Source organism: Aspergillus pseudotamarii, assembly GCF_009193445.1.
Source record: "Aspergillus pseudotamarii strain CBS 117625 unplaced genomic scaffold BDV38scaffold_11, whole genome shotgun sequence".
NCBI lineage: Eukaryota > Fungi > Ascomycota > Eurotiomycetes > Eurotiales > Aspergillaceae > Aspergillus > Aspergillus pseudotamarii.
In genome coordinates, this window is record NW_022475025.1 from 513,786 (window position 1) to 526,293 (window position 12,508).

The 12,508-nt window shown below is 46.9% G+C and overlaps 7 protein-coding genes across 7 annotated transcripts; 2 read left to right on the top strand and 5 right to left on the bottom strand.

Annotated features, from left to right (window-relative positions):
- Positions 1 to 914: 914 nt before the first annotated feature.
- Positions 915 to 3,758, bottom strand: BDV38DRAFT_19821 (actin-related protein ARP5). The gene is made up of 5 exons (XM_032052401.1): positions 3,292 to 3,758; positions 2,904 to 3,224; positions 1,904 to 2,844; positions 1,075 to 1,851; positions 915 to 1,010 (listed from the first exon to the last, which is right to left on the bottom strand). Exons 1-5 carry the CDS (start codon positions 3,485 to 3,487, stop codon positions 978 to 980), a joined length of 2,268 nt encoding a protein of 755 aa, XP_031916653.1. The 5' UTR covers positions 3,488 to 3,758; the 3' UTR covers positions 915 to 977.
- A 77-nt stretch (positions 3,759 to 3,835) lies between these two features.
- On the bottom strand, positions 3,836 to 4,447 carry BDV38DRAFT_239961 (DASH complex subunit DAD4). The gene is made up of 5 exons (XM_032053829.1): positions 4,415 to 4,447; positions 4,299 to 4,355; positions 4,198 to 4,242; positions 4,061 to 4,145; positions 3,836 to 4,012 (listed from the first exon to the last, which is right to left on the bottom strand). Exons 1-5 carry the CDS (start codon positions 4,415 to 4,417, stop codon positions 3,975 to 3,977), a joined length of 228 nt encoding a protein of 75 aa, XP_031916654.1. The 5' UTR covers positions 4,418 to 4,447; the 3' UTR covers positions 3,836 to 3,974.
- Positions 4,448 to 4,619: 172 nt separating this feature from the next.
- On the top strand, positions 4,620 to 5,660 carry BDV38DRAFT_19836 (uncharacterized protein). The gene is made up of 2 exons (XM_032052403.1): positions 4,620 to 5,456; positions 5,515 to 5,660. The coding sequence occupies exon 1, from the start codon at positions 4,832 to 4,834 to the stop codon at positions 5,396 to 5,398; it is 567 nt and encodes a 188-aa protein (XP_031916655.1). The 5' UTR covers positions 4,620 to 4,831; the 3' UTR covers positions 5,399 to 5,456; positions 5,515 to 5,660.
- A 557-nt stretch (positions 5,661 to 6,217) lies between these two features.
- BDV38DRAFT_239963 (Got1 family protein) lies at positions 6,218 to 7,339 on the top strand. The gene is made up of 5 exons (XM_032053830.1): positions 6,218 to 6,557; positions 6,617 to 6,643; positions 6,720 to 6,768; positions 6,841 to 6,856; positions 6,914 to 7,339. Exons 1-5 carry the CDS (start codon positions 6,527 to 6,529, stop codon positions 7,208 to 7,210), a joined length of 420 nt encoding a protein of 139 aa, XP_031916656.1. The 5' UTR covers positions 6,218 to 6,526; the 3' UTR covers positions 7,211 to 7,339.
- A 2,096-nt stretch (positions 7,340 to 9,435) lies between these two features.
- On the bottom strand, positions 9,436 to 10,217 carry pfy1 (profilin; the record flags this gene model as incomplete). Its single annotated transcript, XM_032056909.1, has 5 exons — positions 9,436 to 9,564; positions 9,637 to 9,771; positions 9,860 to 9,944; positions 10,057 to 10,061; positions 10,179 to 10,217. The coding sequence occupies 5 exons, from the start codon at positions 10,215 to 10,217 to the stop codon at positions 9,436 to 9,438; spliced, it is 393 nt and encodes a 130-aa protein (XP_031916657.1).
- A 384-nt stretch (positions 10,218 to 10,601) lies between these two features.
- On the bottom strand, positions 10,602 to 11,509 carry BDV38DRAFT_19861 (uncharacterized protein). The gene has a single exon (XM_032052408.1). The coding sequence runs from the start codon at positions 11,250 to 11,252 to the stop codon at positions 10,764 to 10,766; it is 489 nt and encodes a 162-aa protein (XP_031916658.1). The 5' UTR covers positions 11,253 to 11,509; the 3' UTR covers positions 10,602 to 10,763.
- BDV38DRAFT_19852 (uncharacterized protein) lies at positions 11,394 to 12,278 on the bottom strand. Its single transcript, XM_032052406.1, has 3 exons — positions 11,928 to 12,278; positions 11,492 to 11,869; positions 11,394 to 11,423 (listed from the first exon to the last, which is right to left on the bottom strand). The coding sequence occupies exons 1-2, from the start codon at positions 12,064 to 12,066 to the stop codon at positions 11,604 to 11,606; spliced, it is 405 nt and encodes a 134-aa protein (XP_031916659.1). The 5' UTR covers positions 12,067 to 12,278; the 3' UTR covers positions 11,394 to 11,423; positions 11,492 to 11,603.
- Between the last annotated feature and the right edge of the window lie 230 nt (positions 12,279 to 12,508).

The window sequence follows — 12,508 nt, forward strand, 5'->3', positions numbered from 1 at the left end:
ACTAATATTAATCTTTGTGCTGGTCCAATCATACTCGGTGATGTGAAGCATCGCTGCCTGAGGCTGTACCGTGTACATTGAGTCGGTTTAGTATTGATCCCTTTCCTTTCTCTCTCTCTCTCACTCTCTCTTTTTTTTTTTTTTTTTTTTTTTTTTTTTTTTTTTTTTTTTTTTTTTTTTTTTTTTTTTTTTTTCCCTTCAAATTATACTCTGTATGGTATACCACCACCACAAAATAACCTCGTCCTCCTTACATCGCAAAATATTCCCCCGACGAAATTACCCGATAAACGAAAGTTCATCAAAACAAATCAAGACAAAACACATCTACTAAATTCAATCCAGAATTAAATCTACCAAAAGTTTGACCTACCATGTAGTCCTTACTCTTTGTTTCATTACTATATCAAGGGAGTAAGACGTAAGGGGACCATGATAGACGGAGGGATGGATGTCTCTCTTAAACGAGATATGACATGTCTATAATGATCCCAAATTCCCACATCCCTTGTGGGGTTCCGTCTGTAGGGATATGGGGTAATTTCATCCGGGGATTATACCTAATGTAAGGAGACTTCTTGTATACCAGATCTTGAATGAATGGGATGGATAGCGGCATGGACGGCACCCATGGAACAGCAGTTCTGCTTATGTGGGAATGAAACGAAAGTGAATACAAGACAACCGCATCCAATTAATTTCATATCTGTACAAGTTAATTGTTTTCCCTGCGCCAGACTCCTGGATTTTCTTCATGGAACCAATTTCCTTCTTTTGTGCCTCGCACCATGGATTCCAAGGCCGCTATACGAGCTCCCTGGCCAATGGTGCAACGTACTTGCTGTCAGATGATGGAGCTGTTTCTTGCGCCGGACGCCAATCAGCTGGGTCGGTTCTCTAACATACATTACTATTGTAAAGCACGACAACGTGATTGTAAGAACTAGGTTATCATATCTCCTATCTTATTAACGTGTCTACCACGTGGTTACGTTCCCCAGATCATGTTCCTGGGACTTAGTTAGCCAATGTGATGCACTCGAGGTAGTATTAGTAGATCGGTGTAGAACGTACCTTGAGGTATTCGCTGCCCTTCTCGAGGTACTCCTGTCGCGTGATAGATGATTTGGCCAGGTCGGCACCAGAAGCCCACTGCGCCGCTCCTTTCCAGGCATCGAGAACGGGATCTTTGGCACGACGCACGTTGAGCTCGGCGTCAAGGGGCAGGAAGGCCCGGAAGTCGTTGCGGAAGCGCTCGTCGAAGTTTTGGAAGAGCGTATTGCCACCGGTCATGAAAACATCGCGCAATAACCGAGACTGGTCCTCCGGGTTCATGAATCGTTGGTTGACAATGTCCGCGGCGATCTCGACCAAACCGGCCTGGTCAATACCTGCGATGGACGGCTTGAACACAACCTCGGGCACTCGGATCCGCTCGACGTTCAGGTGCAACTGATGAGCCTCCCGCTGACTTTCCGGGTCGAATGGCCAAGGTCCCCGTAGGAATACATGCACAAGGCTCTTGGTCCAGTCGGACTGTGCAGCAAGGGTGTGGTTCTCCGTGAATTCAGGATCGTGTTCGAGAAGCTCCTTTTCGACGACATCGAGCATTCCGCCGAGGTCCTCTTCCTCTTCTTCGTCACTCTGCTCCCCGGTGGCCACGGTACGGTAGACACCCCAGTCTTCGTCATTAGCACCGAAGTCGTCGTCATCGCCGCCGCGTCTTCGCTTCTTGGGGCCATCCGCAGCGAGGTTGGCAAGGGTCTTCATGCGCATCTGACTCGCCAACGATTTGCGGTTACCAAGGTCTGCCTTTAACCTGTCACGTTCTTTGATTCTTTGCAAGATGTTCTATTGAACAGTTAGCAGCAGTATTGTAGAATTCTCCGTCGTGCGTCCTCACCTGTCGGTTAGCCCTTCGTTCAGAGAGCCAGCCCTCAAAGTCGTTCTCGCGCTTCTCCCGGTCAAGGCGTTCCTCTTCTTCCCGCCGAGCCTTCTCCCGTTCCTTCTCTGCCTTCGCGCGCTGCCGGGCCTCGACATTGGATTTCATAAGTCGCTGATGGCGCTTCTCCTTCAAACCAGCCTCGTCCAGTTCCTCGTCCGGTACATCCAGCAAGGGGAACGACATTTCCTCCGCGGGCTCTTCGCTCTCTTCCACTCCGAGGTCCCTATTCCTGGATCGCTTGATAGAGCGTTCTAAATCCCGGATAATCCGTTCGAGGTGTGCTTCGTCTTTCAGATCCTCAGCCTCCAAGATGCGCCTTGCCTCCTTCTTAGTCTCCGACTGCAGACCGTTTTGGAGATCCTTGTAGTAATCGAGCTCCTGCTCTTTCTTCATGAGCTTCTCCAGCCGCATCTTGGCTGCTTGTTCCTGCAGTCGACGTCCGCTCTCTTTCTTGCGCTCTGCGATCCGCGCCAGTTCTTCCTCTGATTTCTCTGGCACAACATGTTCCGTAAATGGATATTGAACAACAAGATCCCTATCTTCAAGGCCCGTCCAATCCAAGTATTTACTCAGTTCCTGATCGTAGTCCTTCGACACGTAGCAATGCTTATGAACCAGGTCTTCCATCTGGCTTTCGGTCATTCTGGCAGGGAAAGTCGGGTATTTCAGTCTCATCAGCTTCAGTAGGTACTCCGACGCATGCATTCCACCCCAGTTGAGCCGCGAACAGTTCGAAAGTAGAGCCTTATTATTTAGGACAGGGATAACGTGCGTTGATGTATGGGACGAAGAGATAATCAAGCCATCGGTTCCACGATTGTACCGGTAAGAAAAGAGGGAGTCGATTCCATAAGCGACTGAAGGCGCAGAGTAGCACTCGAATAGGATTTCGTTCATCACTAGAAAGGTGTCAGCGGGGACGACATCATGGCGGGATAAATAGAGGGACCTGACGCACTCTTTCTGGGGTAATTGAGGTTCGCAATCGGTTCCGTCATGACTATAGGTCTGTCGACGCCACCATTGGCGCCATCAACTCCCAATTTAAGGAATAGATAGTCTAGTACCCCTTCCATCACATCCCAGTTACCGACAACGCTGCTACCAGGATCAAACGCATAGCGCAGCTGGCCGCGCGTAGTGGCATCGACGTAGGCATCATATCCGATAAATTGACACGCTTTATTGAGCTTCCGGTCGCGGTACCGACTCATCACCGGGGGAAGGATGAAACGGGGGTTCTTGTCGAATGACCATCCGGCTTTGACCAAATTCGAGCCTGTCAAGGAAACCAAGATATCAGCATGCATAAATAGGTCGGGGACTAGAAGGACAAGTCAACGCACCATTGTCAATCACGATAGCGCTTGTGTCGGGCTTTGACCTGCTCCGCTGATAGCCATCTGGTTGTGGGGCATGGTAGCCTTTGAAAGGAGGCTCTTGGGCATTATAGACCTTCGGAGGTGGTTTCGCGGCACTCTTCTCAGTCGAGTTGATCGCGAAGCGGCCAGGAAGAACCGCTTGTACTGACGTGATAGTCATGGCGACGTGGAAGTGGGATCAACCAGGGCAACGTTAGAGCTTCCGGGGATACGGTTCACCGCATTGCAGGGCGTCGCGGACAGATCAATGGAGAGGCTTCGAAAGTGAGGTGGTCTGCACTTGATTGGGGTATCAAAGTCGATTTAGAGACTTTTGGCGTCACTGCCCCAGGATGGAAGAATGTGAAGTTTAAGATCCCCGGTTTGAACGGCGGCGGCGCAGTGGACGGAAGAGCCACTGTCGGTCTTTGTATGGTGCCAAGACATCATTCTCACTATGTTTCTGCAGGTCTACTCCGTCCATCTAAATTGTATAAAGAGAAGAAATATAAAAAAAAAAGTCCTTTGAATATATTGTCTTAAATAAAGCTTACACTAAAATCAATCCCAGTAGCCTTCCTTCCCAACATTTACTCCTTGTGGTATCTCATGTCTTTATCATGATTGATCTCATATCCCATCATGTGTACTAAGAACGCATTGAACAATCACTCGCCTTGCGACGGCTCTTTCAAATTCTCGGTAGCTAATCTGATTAGTCCAAGTTCATAAGATAGCGAAAAGGAATAAGTACCTTCCAAATGAAACAGCACATTAGACTGGTAGTTCTTGAACATTTGCGCCACAAGCTCCACATTCATGTTCTGAATATTGACTTCCTGCAATGTATTTCTTAGCAAAACATCAGGGCCATAAACGAGATTGACATACCTGAAGGCTCTTGTTCATGACCATGACGGCCTCGTTTAGCTTTTCCTGTCCAGCTATCAGTATCGATACTAGTACATTTACGATGGCCACAAGTAACATACAACATTATTGATGATTCGTGAGAGAATCACCGCTTGCTGGTGCTCGTGTGGGCTCTCCTACAGAGTTCGCATCAGTACTGCACCTATCTCTATAGGTCTAGGTTCGATAAGCCCACCATGATTCCTGGTATTCTATAGGTAGTGTTATGAATAGAGTGCTGGTCTGGTGTTTGTTTGTGCTCGCCCATCAATACTGCCCAATGCGGTGCATCACGTGGCTTAGAGTTCTAAGAGTAAAGCGAGCCAAATCTGAAGCATTATATCAGTCTTTCATATTTTATACTCAACTAATATTTTAATATAATCTAATTGTACTGTATTGCCATATTATCCTGACAACACATCCAGCTTCTCTGTTATAGAAGTTGTTGTGTCCTGATTCACCAATATAGACCAATCCTTGTCTAGACCTTCCACTCCAGACCATCTCCCAAGCTTCACGATCTCGCCTTTCCGCACCGACGAGCAACTCGACATCTAACCTCCTGCCACCAAAATCAACCAACTAAGAAAGAACACAAAATTCAACCACAATGGCACCTCTCACCCCCGCTGAAAATGAAAGTCACCAACAACTCCTCAACCAACTCGACATCGCACAGGTCCCGCGCCCCTTCCGCAACCCTCATTGGAAGCCCTCCCAGCGGCGCAACAAGAACGTCAAGCAACTAATCTCCGAGAGCTCCCGCAAAGAAGCCTCCCAGATGGCCACGCAAGCCAACTCCGGCGCAACGACGCCTCTGGTAGCTACCACCTCTGCCAGCACAGACGGCAGTCAGACGCCCGCAGACGGGGGCCAACGCACGAACATCGCGCAAGCAGCACAGAACCTCTCCACGCTTGTCCTAGAGAAAAACGCACGGGCAATGTACTCGTCAGGGCCGGCGGTGACGTATACGAATATCGAGTCGGCGCCGTCGCTGCACCCGTCGCAGCAGACGAGGTATTGCGATATCACGGGGTTGCCGGCTCCGTATACGGATCCCAAGACTCGGCTGAGGTATCATGATAAGGAGGTCTTTGGGGTGGTCCGGTCTCTGACGCAGGGTGTGCCAGAAAGTTACCTTGAGTTGAGAGCGGCGCATGTGGTTCTCAAGTAATGGGTGTTAGGTTTGTGATAGCAAGTGATGTTTTAAGTGAATTTGTCTCTCAAGCGAGGTGAGCTACGATGGCTGAATTAGTGAGTTTGGGTATGAAGAAGGCTAATGCATTGCAGATGCTATGCTATGAATTGGTCTACTATGTAGAATGTCCGGCCATCACAGTCAAGCCCTTTCCACCCACCGTGCCCCTCTCGAGACAGGTTCAAAGAAAGCGCTCCGGCTTAATCGTGACCTTTATATTAGAGTCATTCTTCGCCTTGTGCTAGTTGCACTCGACTAATACCGACGCTCCACGAGCAAGAGCATCAGTTACAGCATCCGGGGATGCTGTCGCCGCGGCGTATGAGGGAGCCAGAAGGCTGGCAAGGGAATATCGAAGAGATCCAGGGGATCTAGATGTGATTATACAAATATAGACCAGTTCCAGTCCAATTCAAAACTGTTGATGCCATCATTCATTAAATGACATCTGGACAGTACCAGAACAGCACAGCGTTAAAAGCCAACAATACTGTTTCAAGCAGTACCATTACATTGGCTCAACAGATAATTAAAGCATTGGGCATATCGAATAAACACAGACTATTCAATGGCCATCACATTCCCAAATATCAACAACAATCAAGAAGGTAACACAATCAAGACAAAAAATGTGCGGTTAAAACGCACTCCGAGCTAGCACGTACACCGCCTCCCTAAACCGCCTAGCCCCGGCCTAAGACAAAAGGGGAGACGTGGCAGAAAAGGAAAAGCAAATCAAATAAATCGACATTGTCAATCTAAAAACGATACATATCCATAGTTACTTTCTCACCTCTATTAACGAATAATGACCCTTTAATACGACTGAACCCTGTTTCAATTCTACGAATCCTCCCAGAAGAAATATCCGCGTGGTCCAGCCCGCGACCCAAAACCCACCCCCAAACGGACCAATACAATATCTTATCGTGCACTTAGCTTTTCGACCCATCCGGAACCTGACCTCTACTCCGTACCTTGCCCACAACATCACCAAACAATTGCGTTCCCACAAGGGCATGAATACCTTTCCCTACGCTATCTAGTAGATCGCACGCTTTTACGCTTAACTATAATCCTCATACACCGAACCAACAGTCCAAAATGCCCATAATGTGGCTCTCGGATAACCAAAGTAAGCAAGCATGGGTCACGCGCACAAAAACACCGTTCACAATCTAACATGATATACAGAAATTGGGGTGATCTTCTGCTCAGGAGGTATGTACCAAGCATCATCTACGCATTAGAACAAAAAAAAAAAGGCGCACCAATTGACAGAAGTCCAATAAAACAGGAGCCCTCTTCCTCTTCGGTGGCGTCCTTCTCTTCTTTGATCGCTCGCTGTATGTCACCTCCCTCCATCGATATCCCCAGAATGAATCTCATAGAAAGCTGACAATGTATGATACACACAGCCTCGCAATGGGAAACGTACATCTCCCCCCGACCCTAATCCTACCCCAACCAAACTAACCAAGAAAAAATCAGATCCTCTTCCTAATAGGCTTAACGCTCATAATCGGCGTCCAAAAAACCCTAGCCTTCTTCAGCCGACGCCAGAAACTAAAAGGCACGGCTGCATTCACCGCCGGAATCATCCTCATCCTCCTCCGATGGCCGCTTACAGGCTTCCTAATCGAGCTATACGGGTTGTTTATCCTGTTTGGTGATTTTCTGATCACAATTGGGCAGTTTGCAGGTAATATTCCGGTTGTGGGCCCGTATTTGCAGAAGGCGTTGGAAGTTTTGGCAGGGGGAAGGAGTAATGCTGAATTACCTGTATAAGAAGGGGATTCGTTTATTTTTATATATTTATTTTTTTTTGCCCTTCTTCTTACGGGGGTGGAGCTAGCGCCGCAGTTTCTGTAGAGCAATGGATTACTAGTATGTATTGCTTGAGCTGCAGTACAGCAACTTTGTTCTTTAGTCTAAGCACTTACGCTGCAGGGGTCCAAGAAAGTGACGGCGAGAGCCTGGATTATGTTGCACCATAGCATGGTAGATCTCTCTCGTGCTGGATTTACATATGGAGCGGACGGGGGCATCTATGCTACGTCTATCATGTCCGCTTACTGATCATTAAGGAAGCATGCTGGTCGTTCTGCATAGTTTATCCGGTCTCGATTACTGTGATTGGATCTGGTCGATTACCACGCTGGTTCCCATCCCTGGCCAGAGTGCAAGGCGATCTTTCTAAAAGCTGGGTACTCCAAGCCACGCCAGCCGTAGCAGTCGCTTCACGGATTCATAACTTGGTAGGACTGAGAGAGAGCCTTGAACGCAGGCCCGAAAACAATGTTATCTTAAGCATTGATCAAGCCGGGAACGGCATAGGAGGCAAGACTTCTGAGACCGCAAACTTTCAGTTTTGAGCCTGTGATAGAATGGTTTGTTCTGTGGTGGTTGTTGTTGTTGTTGTTGTTGGCTGGGGAGAGTGCAAGGAAAGAACAATGGGCCAGCAACTACTACACTTGTTACCGCTCCTGATGGTTGTTGATGCACTAGATGGGCAGCGTAACGGCAATGTCTCTTGATGCCGATCCAGCAGCATGTATCATCTTATTCATAATCAAACATGTCTGAACAGAAAAATAATAATTACAATCCTAGCATTGCAAATATACATCATAATGTAACCCCAGCAAACTGAGTACTTTCTCCCTTGCACAATAGAGAAAAGCATACCATTCCCATAAAAAAGAAATAATTTATAGCTATCTCACTATAACAATTAACGAGCCCCTTCCACTCATCCATTTCTTTTTTTTTTTTTCCTTTTTTTTTTCTTTCTTGGCTCAACGACAGATGATATCTTATGGAATACTCCCTTAAGTTGCCTTATTGTCATCGACCTGGCCATTGATATTGATATTGCCGTTGGCATTGACATCTATATTCAGATTAATATCGATATCGCCGTTGACAATATTACCGATATTCGCGGCATTGATATTGGATATTGACATCGATATTATTGTTGATATTGCCATCGTTTGCTTTTTTTTTTAAATATTCATTTCTTATGAAAAGACAGATATGAATTCCTTGTTCCCTTTTTATTAGATTGGTATACTTTCTCTATTTAGTAGGGAAGAGGGGGAAGAGAGTACTTAGTATACTCAAGTTACATCAATACTATAGGGTAATGTATTGTACAGTACTAGAATTATAATCGGAATTTTCATCTTCTTAGAGATATAGCATGATAGAGAAGATAGGATATGCTGCTAAATATGTATCAAGAGATATTACTGCCACGCTGCCAATCTAGTGGACCAATAACCATCATGTTTTAGATATTCTATCTACTCAAGGGCGATCTATAATCTAGTACTAACTAGCTCATGCTATTACTAAGTAATATAGATCTAGAGGTTTAATCTGGTCCTGGAGAAACCTGTGAATCTGAGCCTTTTTTAGTCTATGTCAACGATGTATAAATCTCAACATGTGACTTTTGTATCCTGTAGCAGCAAGAACCAAGTCTATTCTCGAGATAAGCCGGTGGCATACTGCCAGTAAGCAGTTCGGATTGAATCATTACTATTCAGTATCTAGATCGAGCCGCGGTAGTCGTGATATCCTACGTCTTCCTCTTCTCAGGTTCGCCAGAGGTCACTGCTCTCCAGATTCAGCTCAGCCGTGTACATTATGCAAGAGTGTATCCTGGGCGAATAGGCACCCATGTTCATCATACTAGTACAGAACGTGATAAAGAGAAACCCTGCTCTGCAGACCATATCTCACCAACCACTATACTGTGGCTTATCGACAACTAACCATGAGACGACAGGAAATTGAAAATCCTTTCTTGCGTACTAGATCAGAACCTATGGCACATGTGACATATCTACGAGCGATGCTCAATATCGAACGGCGAACATAAAAGGAATAAAAGGGGTAGAGTTATAGTAAAAATGAAGAGGACCCGCCAGTAAATCGATTCAAAGCAGACACAGTCCTTTTTCACACGTTAAGAAGACACATTCGTTTCGTTCCCACACCAACGTCTAGTACTTGTTGATGTAGTCAACAAGGTTCTCGACAACGGTTGCGGCGTTGGTGGTCTGGATAGACTCGGGGTGGTGGGCGATCATGACGCAGGACTTGGCCTTCACAACGATAATACCCTCCTTGCCCTAATCGGGAATTAGTATGCTTTCGATATGGAGACTCCGGTCAAGTCTCTAGAGTGCAAGCGGGTATTATACCTTCTTTCCGTATAGACTGCGGTCGTCAGCTCTAATAGCGAGGAACTTCTCTCCGCCGACCTTGAAACCATTTTGCATCGTCGCACCACTATCCTTGTAGGCGGCAACGAGGCCCTGGAGCTCTTCGGTGCTGATCTGTGACGGTTGTTAGTAGTTGAATATTGGAATCCGGCGGGATACGGAGTCGGGGGATCCAGTGTCATGGAATTCGCTAGTCGCATACCGTGAAGCCGGGAGAGTAAGCCTCGGTGCCGGAAAGGTCGTAGCTCAGAATGGCAGCCTTGTCAAATTGGCCGGATCCCATCAAGCTGCATGGTTGTGGTCAGTATTCATGGCCGGCTAACTGAACGGTGGAAAGCTGTCGGGGAGAGCTTCGAATAGCGGAAGTGGGGTAATAGGAGAAAGTCTTAGGGGTGGTACGGTACCTGGAATCGACATATCCTGTGAACAGAAAGATAGGACTATTAGCCACATCATTCCATGAGAATGCCGGCTCGGGAAAGACTCGAGCAAGTACTAGTCAGCGGAAAGGGACGGGTGACTTCAATCGTACCTTGCCAAACTGCAGAGTGCGCACCCATAGTGACTGATGAACGGAGAAACGACGGAGAACGGTCGGAAAAGGGAAGTGGGTGAAGTGAGTAGGGTGGTGAACCGCGAAAGGGTGTCAGAGTAGATGAAGAATATAGAAGTGGTTATTTGTTGTGTGGGATGAAGAAAGAGGGGAGAGAATGCGTTGAAGTTGATTATTAGTTAAGGTAGAGCCGCGCCGAAGAGAGACCAGCAGGTGGGGTGTTTGGCTGCGTTGGCAACCAAACGGGAAAAAAAACACAGAATGATTTGCGTGCCCCGCCTGGCAATCCTGGAGGGACTCTGTTCATGCAATAAAAAAAATAAAAATAAAAAAAATTAATAGTAAGAGATCAGAACTAACAAATAACAATGCTACTGTACTCATGGTATAATCTCTATACCTTTCACTATACTCTCCTCTCCCCAACATGGCCCTCCCATCCGGCCGATAGTCCCGACGATTGAAAGTTGCTGGCTGCTGTCAAAGTCACCGCCAAATTCGGTTCTCAAACTCACAATTTAGTCTCGAGGCGGTGGAGAGAACCAACCCGGTATTAGTCTAATTCGGGTTTGACCTGAGTAGAAGCACCCACTTGAGCATCTCCGTCTCTTGGGTGATGTGATTCTCTCTTCCCCAATCTTCTTACCGCTTGTTGCGCTATGCAGCTGCAAGACACGTGCCTGTCATATATGACAGGACAAATGCAGTCAGGTGCATTGTCTGCCTCTTTCTTCCTGCGGATTCGGAGGTTCCCTTGAGAATACCGAACATGGGTATTCATAACCCTAATAGGGAGTTGGAGAATATCAGTTTGTTTTTGGTGCTTGAAACCCGTGTCCAATTTCGTCGTCAGGAATGGCAAGAAATTTATGCTTGATTTAGCCGTAGGCTGTGTTACCCTCCATATACAGGAAAACAGTCCATGATATGTCATAAACACTGTGAGTGATCTATATAGCGAACGGCTTTTTAATTGGGAAATCCCTTCCTGAACCCACCCAATCAACGGCAGATCAACAAGCCTAAAGTGGCTCAAATGCATTACGGTCCATTTAGTAAATACGGAGAGATTCACCCATCCCAGCCACCCAACCCTTAGTAAACATCGCTGGGCTCCAGGGGTGGAAGGCTGGAGTATCCCAACGGCCTGAATATAGAATAGACGCCAAAACGATTGATAGCTCAAAGGCAATAACGCTCGCCTTTGACTTGCCTTATTATCAAAAACTAGCGGTCAGCGACAGACACATATCCGGCTATCTCAGGAGAACGGTATATTACCGTAGGCCAGCAACCCCAAAAAAGCCCAACGCCCCCCTGAAGATACACAAAAGAACAGATGGCCAAGCAAAGAACATGTCACAAGAGTGTGGATTAATCCAAAACGGAATTGTCACCTCCGCGGCGCACCCAGAATATCCATCTCCATCCAGCCATCCGCTCGATTCACCCGAGCACCAGCTGAACCCATCTTCATGTTTGTCGATCTCTCTCCATTCTCATACCCATTTGGGAGTTCATATCTGCTGTTCGCCGGTAACTCGACTCTCCGATTATCATGTATTTTCTCGGGGATGCCGCTGCGCCCATGGTGGACGTCTCTCCTCGTAAACCGCTCTTTGCGGGCCTTTTCTCTTTGTGCCTCCCGGCGTTCGAACGCTGTCGGACAGGTCATTAATCCAAGTAACATGTATTAGATCGAACGTGAGAAGTTTACCTCGCCAAAAGAAGACATACAAACCCATAATCACGAAACAGGCCGCAAGAAAGGCGAACATAACACCCAACTCGTGGCCGAGCGAGGACATCGGCGTGAAGGGTGGGATGTTCTTCGGTCTCTCGTCATCATTGTGCATCTTTCTTCGCCTCCCGCGGCTCTTGTCACTTTCTTGAGCCTAGAGACGGCTGGCGCGAGATGAGAGTAACTATACCAAGAAGATGAAGTCAACAAGATTCCAATACACACCCCAAGGAATCCATGAATGAATCGAATGATAGACCAGGGAGAGGGTGGGGGACATTTAAGTTCATGCTGTCAGCCTGCCAAGTCGCATGCGACTACAGGGTCGATCTTTGTTTGCCCGGGGAGGCTTCGTGTTGCCCGCATGTTGTTTGTTGGCGCCCAAAGACTCGGAACAAAGGCGTGAGACGTCGGACCTTTGATTCTATTGGCTATCCGAAGTTCTGTCGTCGTGAGCACCAAAAAAAATAAACATAATGAATGAATAATAAGGTAAAAGAGAAGCAATAAGACATCCTTCAATAATAGTAATAATAATAATAATGTATATATTGATT

Bases quoted from the DNA above. Each gene is read 5' to 3' on its own strand.
- BDV38DRAFT_19861 (XM_032052408.1), bottom strand. From the start codon at position 11,252: ATGCATTTGAGCCACTTTAGGCTTGTTGATCTGCCGTTGATTGGGTGG.
- BDV38DRAFT_239963 (XM_032053830.1), top strand. From the start codon at position 6,527: ATGCCCATAATGTGGCTCTCGGATAACCAAA. The intron at 6,558-6,616 runs GTAAGCAAGCAT...CATGATATACAG, and splicing joins GTGGCTCTCGGATAACCAAA to AAATTGGGGTGATCTTCTGC. The intron at 6,644-6,719 runs GTATGTACCAAG...CCAATAAAACAG, and splicing joins GGTGATCTTCTGCTCAGGAG to GAGCCCTCTTCCTCTTCGGT.
- BDV38DRAFT_19821 (XM_032052401.1), bottom strand. From the start codon at position 3,487: ATGACTATCACGTCAGTACAAGCGGTTCTTCCTGGCCGCTTCGCGATC. The intron at 2,845-2,903 runs GTGCGTCAGGTC...ACACCTTTCTAG, and splicing joins CCTCAATTACCCCAGAAAGA to TGATGAACGAAATCCTATTC. The intron at 1,852-1,903 runs GTGAGGACGCAC...ACTGTTCAATAG, and splicing joins AACGAAGGGCTAACCGACAG to AACATCTTGCAAAGAATCAA.
- BDV38DRAFT_239961 (XM_032053829.1), bottom strand. The intron at 4,146-4,197 runs GTATGTCAATCT...AATACATTGCAG, and splicing joins TCATGAACAAGAGCCTTCAG to GAAGTCAATATTCAGAACAT. The intron at 4,013-4,060 runs GTACTTATTCCT...TAATCAGATTAG, and splicing joins TGTGCTGTTTCATTTGGAAG to CTACCGAGAATTTGAAAGAG.
- BDV38DRAFT_19852 (XM_032052406.1), bottom strand. From the start codon at position 12,066: ATGCACAATGATGACGAGAGACCGAAGAACATCCCACCCTTCACGCCG. The intron at 11,870-11,927 runs GTAAACTTCTCA...CCTGTCCGACAG, and splicing joins GTATGTCTTCTTTTGGCGAG to CGTTCGAACGCCGGGAGGCA.
- BDV38DRAFT_19836 (XM_032052403.1), top strand. From the start codon at position 4,832: ATGGCACCTCTCACCCCCGCTGAAAATGAAAGTCACCAACAACTCCTC.